Below are 14,329 nucleotides of genomic sequence, written 5' to 3'. Positions count from 1 at the left end.
TTCATGTTAGAATTAAACTGCCTGCCACACACGCTTGTTTTAGGAATGGAGGATGGAGAATGTTATCTGGGTGCTAAGCAAAACCTAATGTCTCGTTGTAAACGAGGTCCAAGCTGCTCTGCCTCAGCTATAGAGATGTCCACATGGGTGACCCCTCTTTTACAGGTAGTAGTTTGTGATAATTTTGGCAAGGGCAACTTGTCATGCAGAGGTGAGAGCACATGCACCTTCTGAAATTCCCAGTTGCACACAGGAACAGGAGCCCCATTCTAATTTAGACCAGACAACCCTAATATGCACCAAAGACACTAAAATGAGTAGGCAAATGAGAAGTAGCCTAACATTTCCCCTCAAAATACTTTCAAAAGGGCTTGTGATTTCCTGAGGCTTGGGGCTGCAATTGCTCCCTCGTTTTCTATTGGATTATGCTGAAATCTGCATTTATTTTTGCAGTGGTTTGAATTCAGTATTTAAGCTCTACACATGCATTATCTAACATAATTATTTTCCCTTTGGAAAATTATTTAAAATACTAAGTTATAAACTCATTTAAGAACCACAAAAATCTCAACAGTATAAGCACAGCCCTCTTTCCAGTTACCTTCCCATTCCCTCTCCCCATACTTCTGATACGTTTCTTGCTTGCCTGGGAATCTGTTAACTGTGAACCAGTGTGCACTTTGTAAGATGTTTAATAAGATCTGTTCAACAGTTCGAACAGAGCTCCTCAATAAGAAGTTGCACTAAAAGATGCATTACCAAAATACACAAATTTTGTTTTTCCAGAATGAACGTATTTGTACCCAGTCTTATAGTCAAAGGAACACACCAGAAAAGACCCGAAGTGACTCAATTTCTTTGAGCTTGATTCTATTTGAGAGGAGTGAGGTAGAGCAAGGATTTCATGTCAGCATGTAAATGATCTGCACCTAGATCTCCATCTCATTCCCCAAGTTGGTATTTCAGCACACCATCCTATCAACAGGAAAAAGAGGAAGCCTTTATGGCTAATTCTGTGCAGTGCGCATGTGCAGCACCATAAACCATGATCATCCCCTTTAGTTAATTCAGAGTAATTCCCACCACTGTACTCCAAACTCACAATTATATACTATTTAAAATCTCACCCTTTTAAAGTCTTACCCCTTTCCTTGACATACCAAGATGGGAGCGCTGAAAGCAATGACAAACGTATGGCGCTTCACCAACATTAAGCAACAAGCTTGTACCCTAGTGTGGGAACCTTTGGTCCTCCAGTTGCTGCTGAACTACAACTCCCATCAGGCCGAGCAAGCATGGCCAATGACTAGGGATGATGTAAGTTGTAGCTGCAATGTCTGGACACCCAAATGTTCCTTATACCTGCCTGAAAAATTGACTATGCCTCCCCCTACTTTACTGGTAACCCTCTGCGACTGTAAATATTAAAGAGGGGCAGGTCTAATCCACTCATGCTAGTTTTGCAACAGATTTGACAGCACTCTTAAGTAGCTCCAGGTCTCTGTCTTAGCAGCAGCACAAGGTCTGAAAAGATTTACCTGTAAATCCAACACAAGGAAAACCACCTGAAGCCCAGTGAACACAGCAAGGTTGCCCCATTTTGAGAAGAAAAAGCTAATATCACCATTTGCACTTATTAGTCGTAACTGCCAAATCTACATATGAAATCGTGGAAATTCATGGTTGCTGCTTCATTAAAACAGAAATGCGCCTGCTTCTCTTTTGTCACTTACTTAGAGGGTGGTGGGTTCTCTCATTCCCTTGCCTCCCATCAAAGATGAAAACTCTTCAAGAGCTCAGTCACACATTGTGATGCTCAGTGCGCTTGCCAGTTACCCATTCAAGGAGCCACAGCCACTCCCTGTGTGGGGGCAGAATTATCAGCATTTGCCATGTGCACTCATTACAATTTTACAGGGACTTGCATGTAAAAATGCAATGTGTTTAAATAGCTCCGGTTACACAGTAAATCTACACTTTACCCTCCTTACATTTGGTTGGTGCTCACTTCAGATCCCTGGCTCATGTGGACTGGGACCAAGAGACAGGTGCAGTACAGAGAGGGTGATCCTGTCATGCAAACAAACTGGACCTGCATCGTACTAGATGGACAGGTGGCTCCTTCCTGACATGACGAGAAGCCAGACAAGCTGAAATGAACCAAACGGAGAGGTGCCAAGTATCAAAGTGATACTGCAATCCTGTATACACTTACTCTGGAGTACACGTGCACAGCCGCAAATCACACACAATGGTAATTTTCTTGATGCCTTCTTCAACCACAGAAAAGTGGCCAGACAGTAGTAATTTTGCCCTAAATTAAATAGCTGGCAGGTGAGCCATGCCCTATAGTGCAAACTGAGTGCAGCGTCATTAATGGTTAGGGGCAGGAGAGAAATGTGGTGGTGGTGAACTTCCCTTCTGGCCAGAGAGCTAATCAATTCTTTGAAAGCTTTCCTCTTCTGAAGCAGTTGCTGCTATGATGCTGCCCTTTCCCCACATTCTATTAATAAACGGAAAACGTATTATGTCCTCTGGCTCAGTGACGCAGCTGAGTCACTGCGCATCTGCTAGTAGCCCCACCTCAACAAACAATTATGGAGGATAAGTCAGAATTCTTGCTTCTTGGAAACCAATTTAAATTTCAGACTTGAAATAAAATACTAAAATGCCCAGCTACGTATCTGCTGTTAAGAACTTTCTAGACAAAAAGTGTGCACCACAGAATACGCCTACTGACTTCCTGTGTGTATAAGGAGATGCTCCAAAAATGATAACAATTGAGTTATTGGGTTTAAAAAACAACAAATAGATACCACATTTTTCTTAGCTCTTCCTTAATGTTTGTTCGCAGCCAAGTGGGGAGGCATTCTCTCAAACTAAAAATACAAAACTAGCATAACTGAACCCCTCCTCATTCTCTTCTAATAAACCAGTGACGCCAGTCCATTTTATGGCTGGCTGCTGCCTTCTCTAGGGCGAATTAGGGAATGGTCTGTTGAAAGATGAGACGGGCCACTCTTTTGTAACAGTTTGAAGTTTCCGCTCCCAGTACATTTTTTTTTTGTTGAGCACCTCCATCTTGATTCTGTGCTCCTCTTCCGCCATCTCACACTCCCGCTCGATCTGCTGAATCTTGGCCACGTGAACCTCGTTCATCTGGATCAGCTGCAGTTGCAAGATGGACATTTGCTGATGGTGCTCTTCTTCATGCATCTTTTTCAGATCGCTTTCCTGGGCAGCTTTACTTCTGAAATTTTTACTGCCTGTTATTCTGACTGCTGAGCAGGAAGGCTCCGATTGCGAGGTTCCTTCGCATACCTGGAAATGTACAAGATCTTTGTCTTCATCGCACAGTTCTCTGTTTATAACGGTGAAAGGTTCTGGGGAAATAAAATAAAAAATTTGACCATTATAATAATTTTCAATTTTTTCCAACCCAAGAGCCAGTTTGGTGCGGTGGATATAGTGTTAAACATACACTGGGAGACTTGAATCCCAAATTGACTCAGCTATCAATGACTGGGTGGTCGCTATCTTCAGCTTAACCACTTTATAGAGCTGTTGCAGTGAGGATAAGCTAGGATAACCCCATGGGCACCATCTTGATAGCCTTGGAGGAAAGATGGCGTATCAATGTGATTTTTAAAAACGACAGTAAATTACTGCACAGCCAAGCTTGCGTCACCTTTCCCTGAAGCAGATTCAGGACACTAGACATTGTGACAGCATCACACTACAAGCACTACCATTATAGGGTGGAAGAGGATGGGGCTTTCAGAGTTGAAGGCAGTCTGAAAGAGGAACGGCTGCCCTGGGTATGTAGGCATCCCTCGCTTCCTCTCTGGTGCACAGGTATGGGTAAAAAGTGTTTGGCCGGAGAAAAAGATGCGGATGAGGAAAAGGAAATTCAGCTCTCTTTAAAGCTCTACTGTTTGCCTCCAGCGTCAAGGCTTTTCTCTGAGAGTAGCTCTATAGGGGCCCTCACAGTTAGGATGACTGACACCATGTTGAACTTTGTAGAGTACCTCCAAGACACAGGAGGTTTGATATGATCTTTCGCTTTCCTCAGAGGACTGGAGGCTGCCTGGGTCACATGTCCTTTGAAGGCCCTCAAGCACCTCAAAGCACAAGATTATCCCCTGCTCCAAAGTTCAGAGTGGGGGGCTTGAATTCAGCAGGCTTGAGAAAATAGGGAGGAATGCTCAAAGTGGCCTCTTGGAGTTCACCCGAGATGTCCTTTGAAGTGCTTGTATGGAAAGAAGCAGGGAGGGAAGAGAACAACAGAACTACAATTCATATCCTCCTGCTAAAAGGTCTCTTTCAACTCAAGGATTCATTTCGAGAAGCTATAACCCACAGCTGGGCAACCTGCAGCTCTTCACCTCCTTTGGTGCAGCCTTCAGGGATGTAGGAACAGATTGGGACAGAGCACAGGTAGGTTTTTTGAAAAAAGGAAGATGACAGCATTGGCCAGGGCACAGATTTGACTCTTTTCACTGAGCTCACCTGCTCCAGTCCATCTTAAGTAGCTTGCCTTACAGAAAAGAAGGTTTACTGTCCTTGAGACAGGTGCTGTTTTTGTACGCAAAGCTTTGCAAAAAGTTTCTCAACTTGCAAAAAAGGGAGGGGGTCAGAAGTATGAGGGAATGGAGAAGTTGTGGGTAAAAAATCCTTTCAAGAAGTGCTGAACTGCACTGAGGGAGCAAGGGTTGGGGTGTAGAGGACAGAATCTTTTGCTCATCATACTTATTGCAACGTTGCTGGAGGAGAAGCAAAGCGAAACAGATTCTGAGGGTAAGAAACAGGCAGAAAACATAAAGTGTGGTGTGTTGTGATTAAGAAGAGCAAAGATTTTGACAGGGGAGAAACGGAGCTGAGGTTATTTTTGCTTTCCACCTTCCTTTCTTCCCTCTGAAACTCCAGAACATTGAACCCATGCCGGTATTAGAAATCTCCGAGTGTAATTTGCTTCTTGCTCGGGACAGCCGTGCCCCCCCCCATCCCTTGTCCTGGCTATGTGAATGCTCTGTGGACTCCCTGGAAGGGTGTGTGACAGGTGTGGATCCTCTTTGCTGGTGCTTTGCACTCCTGTGCCTGTTTGGGCTGCACACTCATGTCTGCAACAAATGCTTTGATGTTTCTGTTGGAGTGCGGTACTTTGGCATCAGTGATGCGCGAGTACGAGGGGTCGTGAGGGGTCCCAATGCCTGTGTGACTGAGGCGCCACTGTGCCCACGTGTGTTACTTAACGGTGTCCGCCTAGGGTGTGTGCTTTTCTTGTGGAGGGTCATGCATGTGGTGGGCAGAGCAGCGGTCCTTGCTGGGAGCTGTGTGAAGATTGTCTGATGCAGAAAGGTTGCTAGAGGCACCTACACTTTGCAGCTTCTGCTGTCTTCCTGGCCAAGCCCAGTGACTGTTCCACTGGTGGGTTGACTGATATCCATACTTTGCACTGCTTTGCTGGTTGGCAGCTTTGCCTGTGTGCCAGCCACAGTGGCTCCTTGTGAACTTGCATGAATGGGATTGAATGAGAGAATTAAGGGATGGTGTATGAATGGGACAGAAAAGGCCCTGCCCAGGCTTTGGCCCTGCCACTGGTTTGTGGCTTCTGACCACGTTCCTCTGAGGAAATGTGGTTGTTGACCACAAAGGGTTACTCTCTGCTGCTCTAACCTGTGGATACAAGCTTGTTTTTGATGTGTTAATTAAGATATAAACAGTTTGAATGGTAGGGATGATTTTCATGGCTGTACTGAAACAAAAGGCAGTGGTCTTCAATGTTCTTACACCCAACCTAACTGCAACCTGAGGCTCACATATAAACTCACATGTGCACATATTTATGAAGGTTAATCTGAATTTATAGTCAAACCTCTCAAAATGGCTTAAAAATAAAATCATGATAAAGTGAAAAATAAAATCATGATAAAGTGAACTTATTAAAACTAATTATCCCAAATAATTAGAAATGCATGCGCACATATACCAGGCATGGGGTCAAATGGTAAGTTATAGGTTTTTTTTTTTAAAAAAAAAGATTAATGTCTCATTCTCTTATTCCCCCCTATCATTCACCTTTTTCTTCTCTTCAGGAGAAAAATGGTGCTGCTATGACACACCTGAGGGAAAGGGCACGATCCTATCAAGTGTCATGACTCACCAGTTAAATCCATATAGATTGTGTTCATTTACTTATACTGGAAAAATCATAGCACCACAAGAGGTATCACCAGGTGAGCAAACTGCAAATTTTCTATGTACTTTTGGAATGTAAAGCTACAAGAATAGTTTACTGTAGATCACTAGAAAACAACTGTACCTTGGCTGGAGGCTTCTGCCTGATATTCAGAATCCTCTTCTGGTGGACTCTGTAAAAAGTACACCTGCTCAGGTACCATGCTGGCAATCTTCTCTTTTCCCAGGATGTGATTACTTAGAAGTGGACTAATGCTCCTTTTTACCTTGTCTCGCCTTTCATGTGCCATTATTTTCTTTGTCCGTGCTTTGATGTTCTCCCAGCATTTTTTCAGCTGCTTGAAATCTCGTAGTGATACACTTGGTTGAGAATTATATTCATGAGCAAGGGCCTGCCAGGTCCGTTGTTTCAGTGCAATAGTCCTCGCATCACTTTTTTTACACTCAAGTACATATTTGTATTTCTCAACTAATGCCAGCAACACACTCTTCTCCACTTCAGAGAAGTATTTGGCAGGTTTTATCACTTCGCTGTTTTGCATTTTCTTTTGATTCTCCAGAGCGCCAAAATAACCTATAAAAAACAACAGACAGCTTACTTTTGCAAGCATGATTGATTTCACAGCAAATAACATTCTGCTCAGAAAATGTTCTTTTCGTCACAAAAAAATGTTAGAATATTACACTATCACCAGTCAGTCAGTCAGTCAACACAATCACCAATAGCAGAGTTCAGGACAAACAAAAGTGCTACTTCACACAATTCAGAATTCCCTACTACAGAGTGTTCAAAATTAGCCAGGCACCAGGCGCATTTTGCATGTGGCTTTTAGCCACTTGCGACCAAGTGAAGAGGCCTGGGCGCCAGGGGAAGTGCACGCCTGGGGATCATTGGGTCTTGACTGTTTTCACACACTATTACCGCATCTTACAGAATTCTATCAGTTACATTTTGTCTGCACAATCAGAATGAATTTCGAGGAACCAAAATGCTTTTTTTCTGTGCAGCTGGAGCAGGAGCAGTGAACAATATTATAGTTAATTGCTGCCGCTTGTCTTAAATTACCCCACCCACTGCCCTGCTCACAGTTGTGAAGAATATTCTTAAATTATGAATGGTCTGGGTCACCGTGAAGAAAAAGAGGCAAGAATAGGCCTATATATCTGTGGGCTGTCCCTGGATAAAGTGACTTTTCTTCTTTAAGTTCTCAAAGTGCTTAACCTAGCTCAAGGTTGTCATCCGAACAAGTCAAATGTTTAGCTGATAATCAAACACTGTCAGTTCATCATTTGACAAATAATACTTTAGAGCCATCTTGCCCCCAAAAGACAACTAGACATTCTGTTTGGGCAACTGCAACCAGGGGTGCCAACTGGAATAAAATATTTTGGGGGGGGGAGCCCAGGTAAGTCCTGCGCTGCAAAATTGATCACAAGACACAGTGCATGGACACCATTTGAATGGCAATGCCCAGTGCTATTTTTCTAGAAAAAGAGGCGCTGGAACTCAACATGAACACCTCCCTTGTTCTCTTAAAATGGCAATGGGGGGGCAGCCCCCTCAAATATTTTATTGGGGATCTGGGGGAGCTGGCTGTAACCTTGGTTTAAGGAGCCTTTTGGCGCCTAGCTTATATATCTGAGTTTCTAACAGCGATAGCCCCTCAAAGCCACTAAGTTAGATGGCTTGAAAAAAGAGCAAGAGCTATCATTTCCTACTCGTTACCACGACAGCTAATTGGAACACCCCTGTGTAGGGGCAGCATACCTCTATGTGCCAGGTGCCAGAAGCAAACACCCAAGGTTGAGCATCATCTTCATACCCTAGTTTATCCAATTAGTTATCCATATTGACAGCAGAGTGGCTATCAGGATGGCTTTAGAGGGCTGAGGGATGCAAGACTGCCAGGGTAGGGGCGCTAACACGTTGTCATTGACCATAAAGAATGGAGATATGGAATGTAAATGTGATTTGGTAAATGGAATATGTTTTTTTAAATTCAGAATGACAGATAATGGGTTTCTGCTTTTTGCTGGAGTCCAGCCCATGTGGGAATTATTGGTAATGAGATGGCAAATTAGGCTGCTAAGGAGAACCTTTGTGAAGTTTGTGGGGTGGAAGTAACAGCTGACTACGTAGCATAGGATGGTTTGAGATACAGGGATGAAAGGGAACCTCCCCCTCACAAAGTGAGTAACTTTGGGATTGCCTTTGGGGTTTGGTTTAACAATTACAGTGGTACCTCTAGATGTGAACGGGATCTGCTCCAGAGCCCTGTTCGCAGCCAGAAGCAAATGCAACCCACATGTGCGGGCTGCGATCCACCACTTCTGTGCATGCACGTGTCCTTTTGACCGTCTGGGCATGCGCGAGCAGTGAAACCCGGAAGTAACGCACTCCGTTACTTCCAGGTCGCCGCAGCGTGCAACCCGAAAATACTTATCCCGAAGCTACTTCAATCCAAGGTATGACTGTATAACTGAGTAACAACATTATAGCCAGTAGGTAGCAATAATAGGGTTTCTTCTATTGCTTTGCAGCACTAATAAAATCAAAGAACAATACAGCTATCTAGCTTCTTGACTAGTTTGTTGCTCCTGTGCTGCAGATCCATGGATCAAACCGTATCACTGCCCAAACTCTCTGCTAAGATCTTGGGAGCACACGATTGCAGTTCCAACAAACATACCTTAAAACCAGTACATTATAATGGATTCATTATATCTCAGATAACTCTAGGCCAAATATTCTTGTGAAGCAGGAATGGTTCACTGCAAGGATGCCAACCTTTCGAATCCACAGGGTCCTGACTTTCCTCCCCAGAAGAAGTCTTGAAGATTATGATTAATAAAAGACAGGAAATTTCATTGTAAGTACCTCTCTCTCTCTCTCAACACTTAATTATGTATCCTGTTAACCCCTCAAATATTGCCCCACACTCAAAAACATGAAGGGAGTGGGGGATCATCCTAAATTGCATTATGCTTTTCCCATGTGCATATTCAGCAAAAGAAGCAATTCCCTGCATTAATAAGGATAATTCACAATACATTTCAGTTTATAGGTTGATCTGTATGTATGTTTGCTTCCATATATGTTACCTCAGAGTAAAAAAGTGTAGATCAGCCTTACTGAAGCTAAGCAGGCCTGGCTCTGGTCATTGCCTGGATAGGAACAAGGCAAACATTGCTTTGGCCACAGAATTTATCGAGGGATAAGTGCAAGCTCTTCTTCCATAACAACCCCAAGATGTATAGAGATGGGAAAAGCTATGTTTCAGGTGTTGGTGAACTGCAGCTCCCATCAGCTTCCGCCAGTAAGATCAATGGCAAGGGATTGTGGGAGCTGTAGTCCAGCAATATCTGCAGCGCTACAGGTCCCTCATCTTCCTTGCACTTGGGGGTTAGCCAGGCTCCAGAGGGTCCGCCTTGGTGTTTTTGAGATCCCTTCATTTGAAATGGCAAAAGCTGGCAGAAAATCCCATAAACACTCCTTCGGTATTCCCTCATCAGGATTTACACAGGGAAGCAACTGAAACAGCCACAGTGGACTGCAATATTCTCAATCTTAATTCTAAATATTTACAAATGCTGCTACCAATATTAGATGTCAGAATGCCTCATCTAGCCCAACTTCTTAAATCAAAAATCCTTAAAAAGCGCAATGCTATCCACGTTTACCCATGATCCGGGGGTTTCGCCCCCAGACAAGGGTGTAGAGGACTGCAGCCCAAGACTTGCAACCCTGCACACACTTTGCCCGAGAGCAGACTTACTCCTGAGTAGACGCAGGCAGGGCTGCACAAGTTACACGCGACGATGTTGCGCCACAAGGACCGGGTGGGGAGCAAAATGACCATCTGTGGCCCAGCGAGCCTTTCCCCTCAGCAGAGAAATACCAATTTCCTCAACCTGTTACACATCTGGCAAGGTATCCTGGCCGCTTTTCTGGGGCAAAGAGGTTGCAGAGAGACGGGGTAGCATTTCCCTTAGAAATAAACACCATTTTACATATGCATTTTAAACACACGCACATGCACAATTACCAGGCTTGGGTGGACCACGGCCTCCTCAGGCTTCCCCTTCTTGCTTTTTCCTGGATGCTGCCGGGTTTTCCTCTCTATTTTGGAGAACAGGAAAGCACAGATCCCAGCCTGACAAAGGACGCCTCGCCACCCACTGAATGCGCATCGGCGGCTGCAGGTTTGCAAAGGCAGGCGCGCAAGCGGCGGTTCAGACAATAACGAGCGGCGCTCATCTTGCCGTTGCCCCGGCGGCGGCGGCGCGGGAGGGGAGAGAGATAATCCCCGTAACGTGTGAATATATACGGGATCGGCCTCCAATCCCAAAGGGCAGCGCAACAGCCCCTGCTCTTAACAAAAGCCCCACCATTAATTGCCAATCTCCCTCCCACCCTCCTCTCTCCCTCTCCGCGGCTGGGTTTAGAGAAGGCGGGATCCGCTTCGCTTCCACCTTCCTCCCCTTCTTCCCCGACCACTAAACCACTCCCTCCTGCTCTTCCCAAGTTCCGACGCGGGTCTCAAAGCGGCGGCCACCAAGCGAAGCCAGCGCCCCGGGTGGAAACGTTGCAATCCCATAATTTCGCGCTTGGGGCACCAAGCAAAGGCGAGAACAAATGTGTGCATGCGTGTTATGCATGCATGCATGCGAAAACTGACAACAAGCGTTGCTTTCTCTCGCCGCCCCGCTGCACTAAAGACAGAAGGCTTCCATCCTTCTTTTTTTGCAAGACTCGTAGCAGAGAGTGACCGAATGGCGCCGCTCCCGCTTCTCTCTAGGAATCCAGTCCGGGTTTTCCCACCCGACAGCGCCGCCGCGGCTCCGGCCGGGAAAAGTGGGTGGGGCGCGCACTGCGCACGCGCACTGTCACTTGAGTGGCGACAGCCCAAGAGGAAGGTTGGCGGCGGCGGCGGCGGTCTCTGTGAGTAGCTCTAAGGAGGCGAGGCGGGTCGGGGGCTGGTGGTGGCCCGGGGGTCGCCTTCGCGAGGGCCTGCCTTTGGCGGCGGGAGAAGTCGGAAGAAGAGTGCGGAGCGGCTGTTGCTGGTGTTGTCTTATGTATACTCCGCCTTTCCCCCCCGAGAGGGACTCGAGGCGGCGCACGGGGGGAAGGAAGAACCGTTTCCCCCTCCGGATATGGACTGGACTTCAATTCCCATCACCTCTGAGCGTGGGCTGTGCTGGCTGGGGACTGGGGGGAGCGGGAGTTTGGCTCTCTACGTGCAGGGCTAGGGGATGGGCGGGGAGAGTTTAGCAGTCCGCTTCACCCCTGGAGGCACACTCCATTGTCTCTCGACGGATGCCAACAACAGCAACCATCTGTTGAGTGGGGACCGATGGGAGTTGTAGTTTGGGTACCCCAAACTACAACTCCCAAACTACGACTCCCATCAGTCCCGTCTCAACAGATTGTTGGCATATATACCGTATTTGTTGCTCTATAAGACTCACTTTTTCCCTCCTAAAAAGTAAGGGGAAATGTGTGTGCATCTTATGGAGTGAATGCAGGCTGCGCAGCTATCCCAGAAGCCAGAACAGCAAGAGGGATTGCTGCTTTCACTGTGCAGCGATCCCTTGCTGTTCTGGTTTCTGTTCTGTTCTGTTCTGTTCTTCCTGTTCTGGCTTCTGAGGTTCAGAATATTTTTTTTCTTGTTTTCCTTCTCCAAAAACTAGGAGCGTCTTGTGGTCTGGTGCGTCTTATAGAGCGAAAAATACGGTATATGTCTCTCTGGAGGGCTGTGGGATTTTCCAACCCTGATTCCTGCTCCATGTCCTGTTTCCTACAGGAAACAGAGTATTTTGCTTCCTTGCTTAATTATTTACTTATTCGGGTATTTTTGCAATTGCACATGATGTAATGCACCCTTTCCCCGCAGTGAGCTCAAGGTGTCTGTCTTCCCTTCTCATGCGGTCTTCACAACAACCCTGTGCAGGTTGGTCAGGTTGACAGTTGGTGTCCAGCGCGAGGCTGCCCAAGTGGGGCTTTGTCTTAACGTCCTACTTGGACACTCTCAAGCCAGACTTCACCAACCTGGTGCCCTCCAGATGTTTTGGACTACAGTTCCCATCAGCATCAGCTGCTACCAGCAACTGGCTAGGACTGGTTTTTATTTATTTACTGCACTTCTAGACCACCTTTCCTCCAAGGAGCTCAAGGTGATGCACATAGTTCTCCTCCTGCCCCTTTTTATCCTGACAACAACCTTGTGAGGTAGGTTAGGCTGAGAGTGTGTGACTGGCCCAAGGTCACCCAGTGAGATTCATGGTTGAATATCAATCAATCAATCAATCAATCAATCTTTATTACGGTCCAGAGATCCAACAAATCATTACAAAGCAATGCACAATTCAGACAGCCTACCTCCAGGTTAAACAAACATTTTGTTCAGACTTAAAGATAGGGATCATTGGTTCTTGCAACCACCGATAAAAACTTTACCGCTGCTAATGTTCTTGTGTTTGTCCGGTCTTCCAATAGGAACCTGACGTAGTGAGCCTCTGATTTTCCCGGGAAAGGTACCAGCAAGGGTAATATCAGTTCAGCCCTGGCTTGCTCGTATTTCGCACAGTGCAGAAAAATATGTTTTATAGAATCTCTGTCTTGGGCACATGAGCAAAGTCTGTCCTGGTAGGGGACTCCTCTCCACCTGCCATCCAACACTGCAGAAGGAAAGACGTTTAATCTGGCTTTGGTGAATAACCTTTGATAATTTGGTACTGTCAGGTTTTTAATGTAAGGTGTTAACTTAAAGACATGCCCATATTGTACTCTTACTGCCAGCGGACTACAGACTGCGTGTGATCGAGATCGCAAGTCACTGTGTGTATTATCCCACAATCTTTGCTTTAACGTCTTTAGGGCGCCTTCATAACCCAGGTAATAAAGTTGGAGGGGGGGGGGTGACAGACCAATAGAGGTGGCTTTTCTAGCCATGGTTTTCTGCCATTTGCTGACAAACTCCTCACTGGTCAGGTGTTGATACAAACCCTCATGGTTGAATAAGCATTAGAACCCTGGTCTCCCATGTCACAGTCTGACACTCTAACCCAGGGGTAGTCAACCTTTTTATACCTACCACCCACTAATGCATCTTTCTTGATGGTAAAATTTCATTACCGCCCACCAGTGCTTGATGGAAGGAGGATTCAGCTTGTGCCGTAAAACCCCCTACCACCCACCCTGAATCCTGAAACGCTCACTAGTTGCCGGTAGAGACCAGGCTGACAACCCCTGCTCTAACCACTACACCACAATGGCTCTCAAAACTGGCTCTCCCTGGAGGGCATCAGGTTGGCCAAGGCCTCTTTAGCCCCATGCTGTGCTCTAACCATTAGTCTCCCGCTTTCACTGTTGTTTATCTCCAGTATCTGGTATTCAGAGGAATATTGAACAGGAGGCTCCAACATTATAACTGTTTATTGTTCTGTCTCTCTTTAGTATAAAGATGCACAAAAATGTGGCTAATAAATATAATATTAGTAATAATGGTAGTAATAATAATAACAATAATGTATTGCTTATGGGTGATGAGCTGAAGAGGCCCTCATAATTTTTCACTTTCAGCCCCTAGACCTCAGCAAAAATAAACATTTCTGGGGCCATGGACACACTTGGAAATTTGAGAAAATATCCTAGCTAACAAAAAATTACTGCCATGTTGGGACCACCATCTAGCTCCCCCAAAGCAATTCCTGTTGGTTTAACTCCCAGGCTAACCACTAGACCGCACTGTCTCTCCACTTGGACTGGAGCATTCTGGTGCTATGTTGCTAAACTTGGCAGACAATGTGGTCTAGTGATTTGATCCTTGGGCTGCTTAAACACATCACTTGCATCTTGGAGGGAGCTGGGGTAAATCATGGTCCCACAGCAGTTTTCTACTCAGGTTAACTTGGCTGTAATGCCAGAAGGGTATTATAAGGAAGCCCTGTGTAGGGAAGTTTTTAATGTTTGATGTCTTGCTGTGTTTGATGTTTTCATTTGCTGGAAGCCTCTCAGATGATGGATATTATTACTATTATTACTGCCATAATTTGAACATATTTTGTCCAAATAAAGGCTTTTTCATATATTCTTCAGTTGTCATGTGTGGATTTCTTAACTCTTGACTCC

General features: G+C 45.6%; 1 protein-coding gene across 3 annotated transcripts; it reads right to left on the bottom strand.

Moving 5' to 3' along the window:
* On the bottom strand, positions 1–10,472 carry MSANTD3 (Myb/SANT DNA binding domain containing 3). Of its 3 annotated transcripts, none has more exons than XM_053363016.1 (3): positions 10,233–10,472; positions 6,323–6,772; positions 1–3,383 (listed from the first exon to the last, which is right to left on the bottom strand). In XM_053363016.1, exons 2-3 carry the CDS (start codon positions 6,738–6,740, stop codon positions 2,974–2,976), a joined length of 828 nt encoding a protein of 275 aa, XP_053218991.1. In that variant the 5' UTR covers positions 6,741–6,772; positions 10,233–10,472; the 3' UTR covers positions 1–2,973. The 3 variants fall into 3 exon arrangements, with proteins under 3 accessions (XP_053218991.1, XP_053218989.1, XP_053218988.1); XM_053363014.1 differs by having other exon boundaries at positions 10,239–10,472; XM_053363013.1 differs by having other exon boundaries at positions 10,245–10,472.
* Positions 10,473–14,329: the final 3,857 nt, after the last annotated feature.

This window comes from Podarcis raffonei, chromosome 13 (assembly GCF_027172205.1).
Source record: "Podarcis raffonei isolate rPodRaf1 chromosome 13, rPodRaf1.pri, whole genome shotgun sequence".
NCBI lineage: Eukaryota > Metazoa > Chordata > Lepidosauria > Squamata > Lacertidae > Podarcis > Podarcis raffonei.
Note: the sequence above shows the minus strand (reverse complement) of the source record. Positions and strands in the feature narration are given on the sequence as shown.

Coding starts and splice junctions, on each gene's coding strand:
- MSANTD3 (XM_053363016.1), bottom strand. CDS start 6,740: ATGCAAAACAGCGAAGTGATAAAACCTGCCAAATACTTCTCTGAAGTG. Junction 3,384..6,322: donor GGCAGAAGCCTCCAGCCAAG/GTACAGTTGTTT, acceptor TTATTTCCCCAG/AACCTTTCACCGTTATAAAC.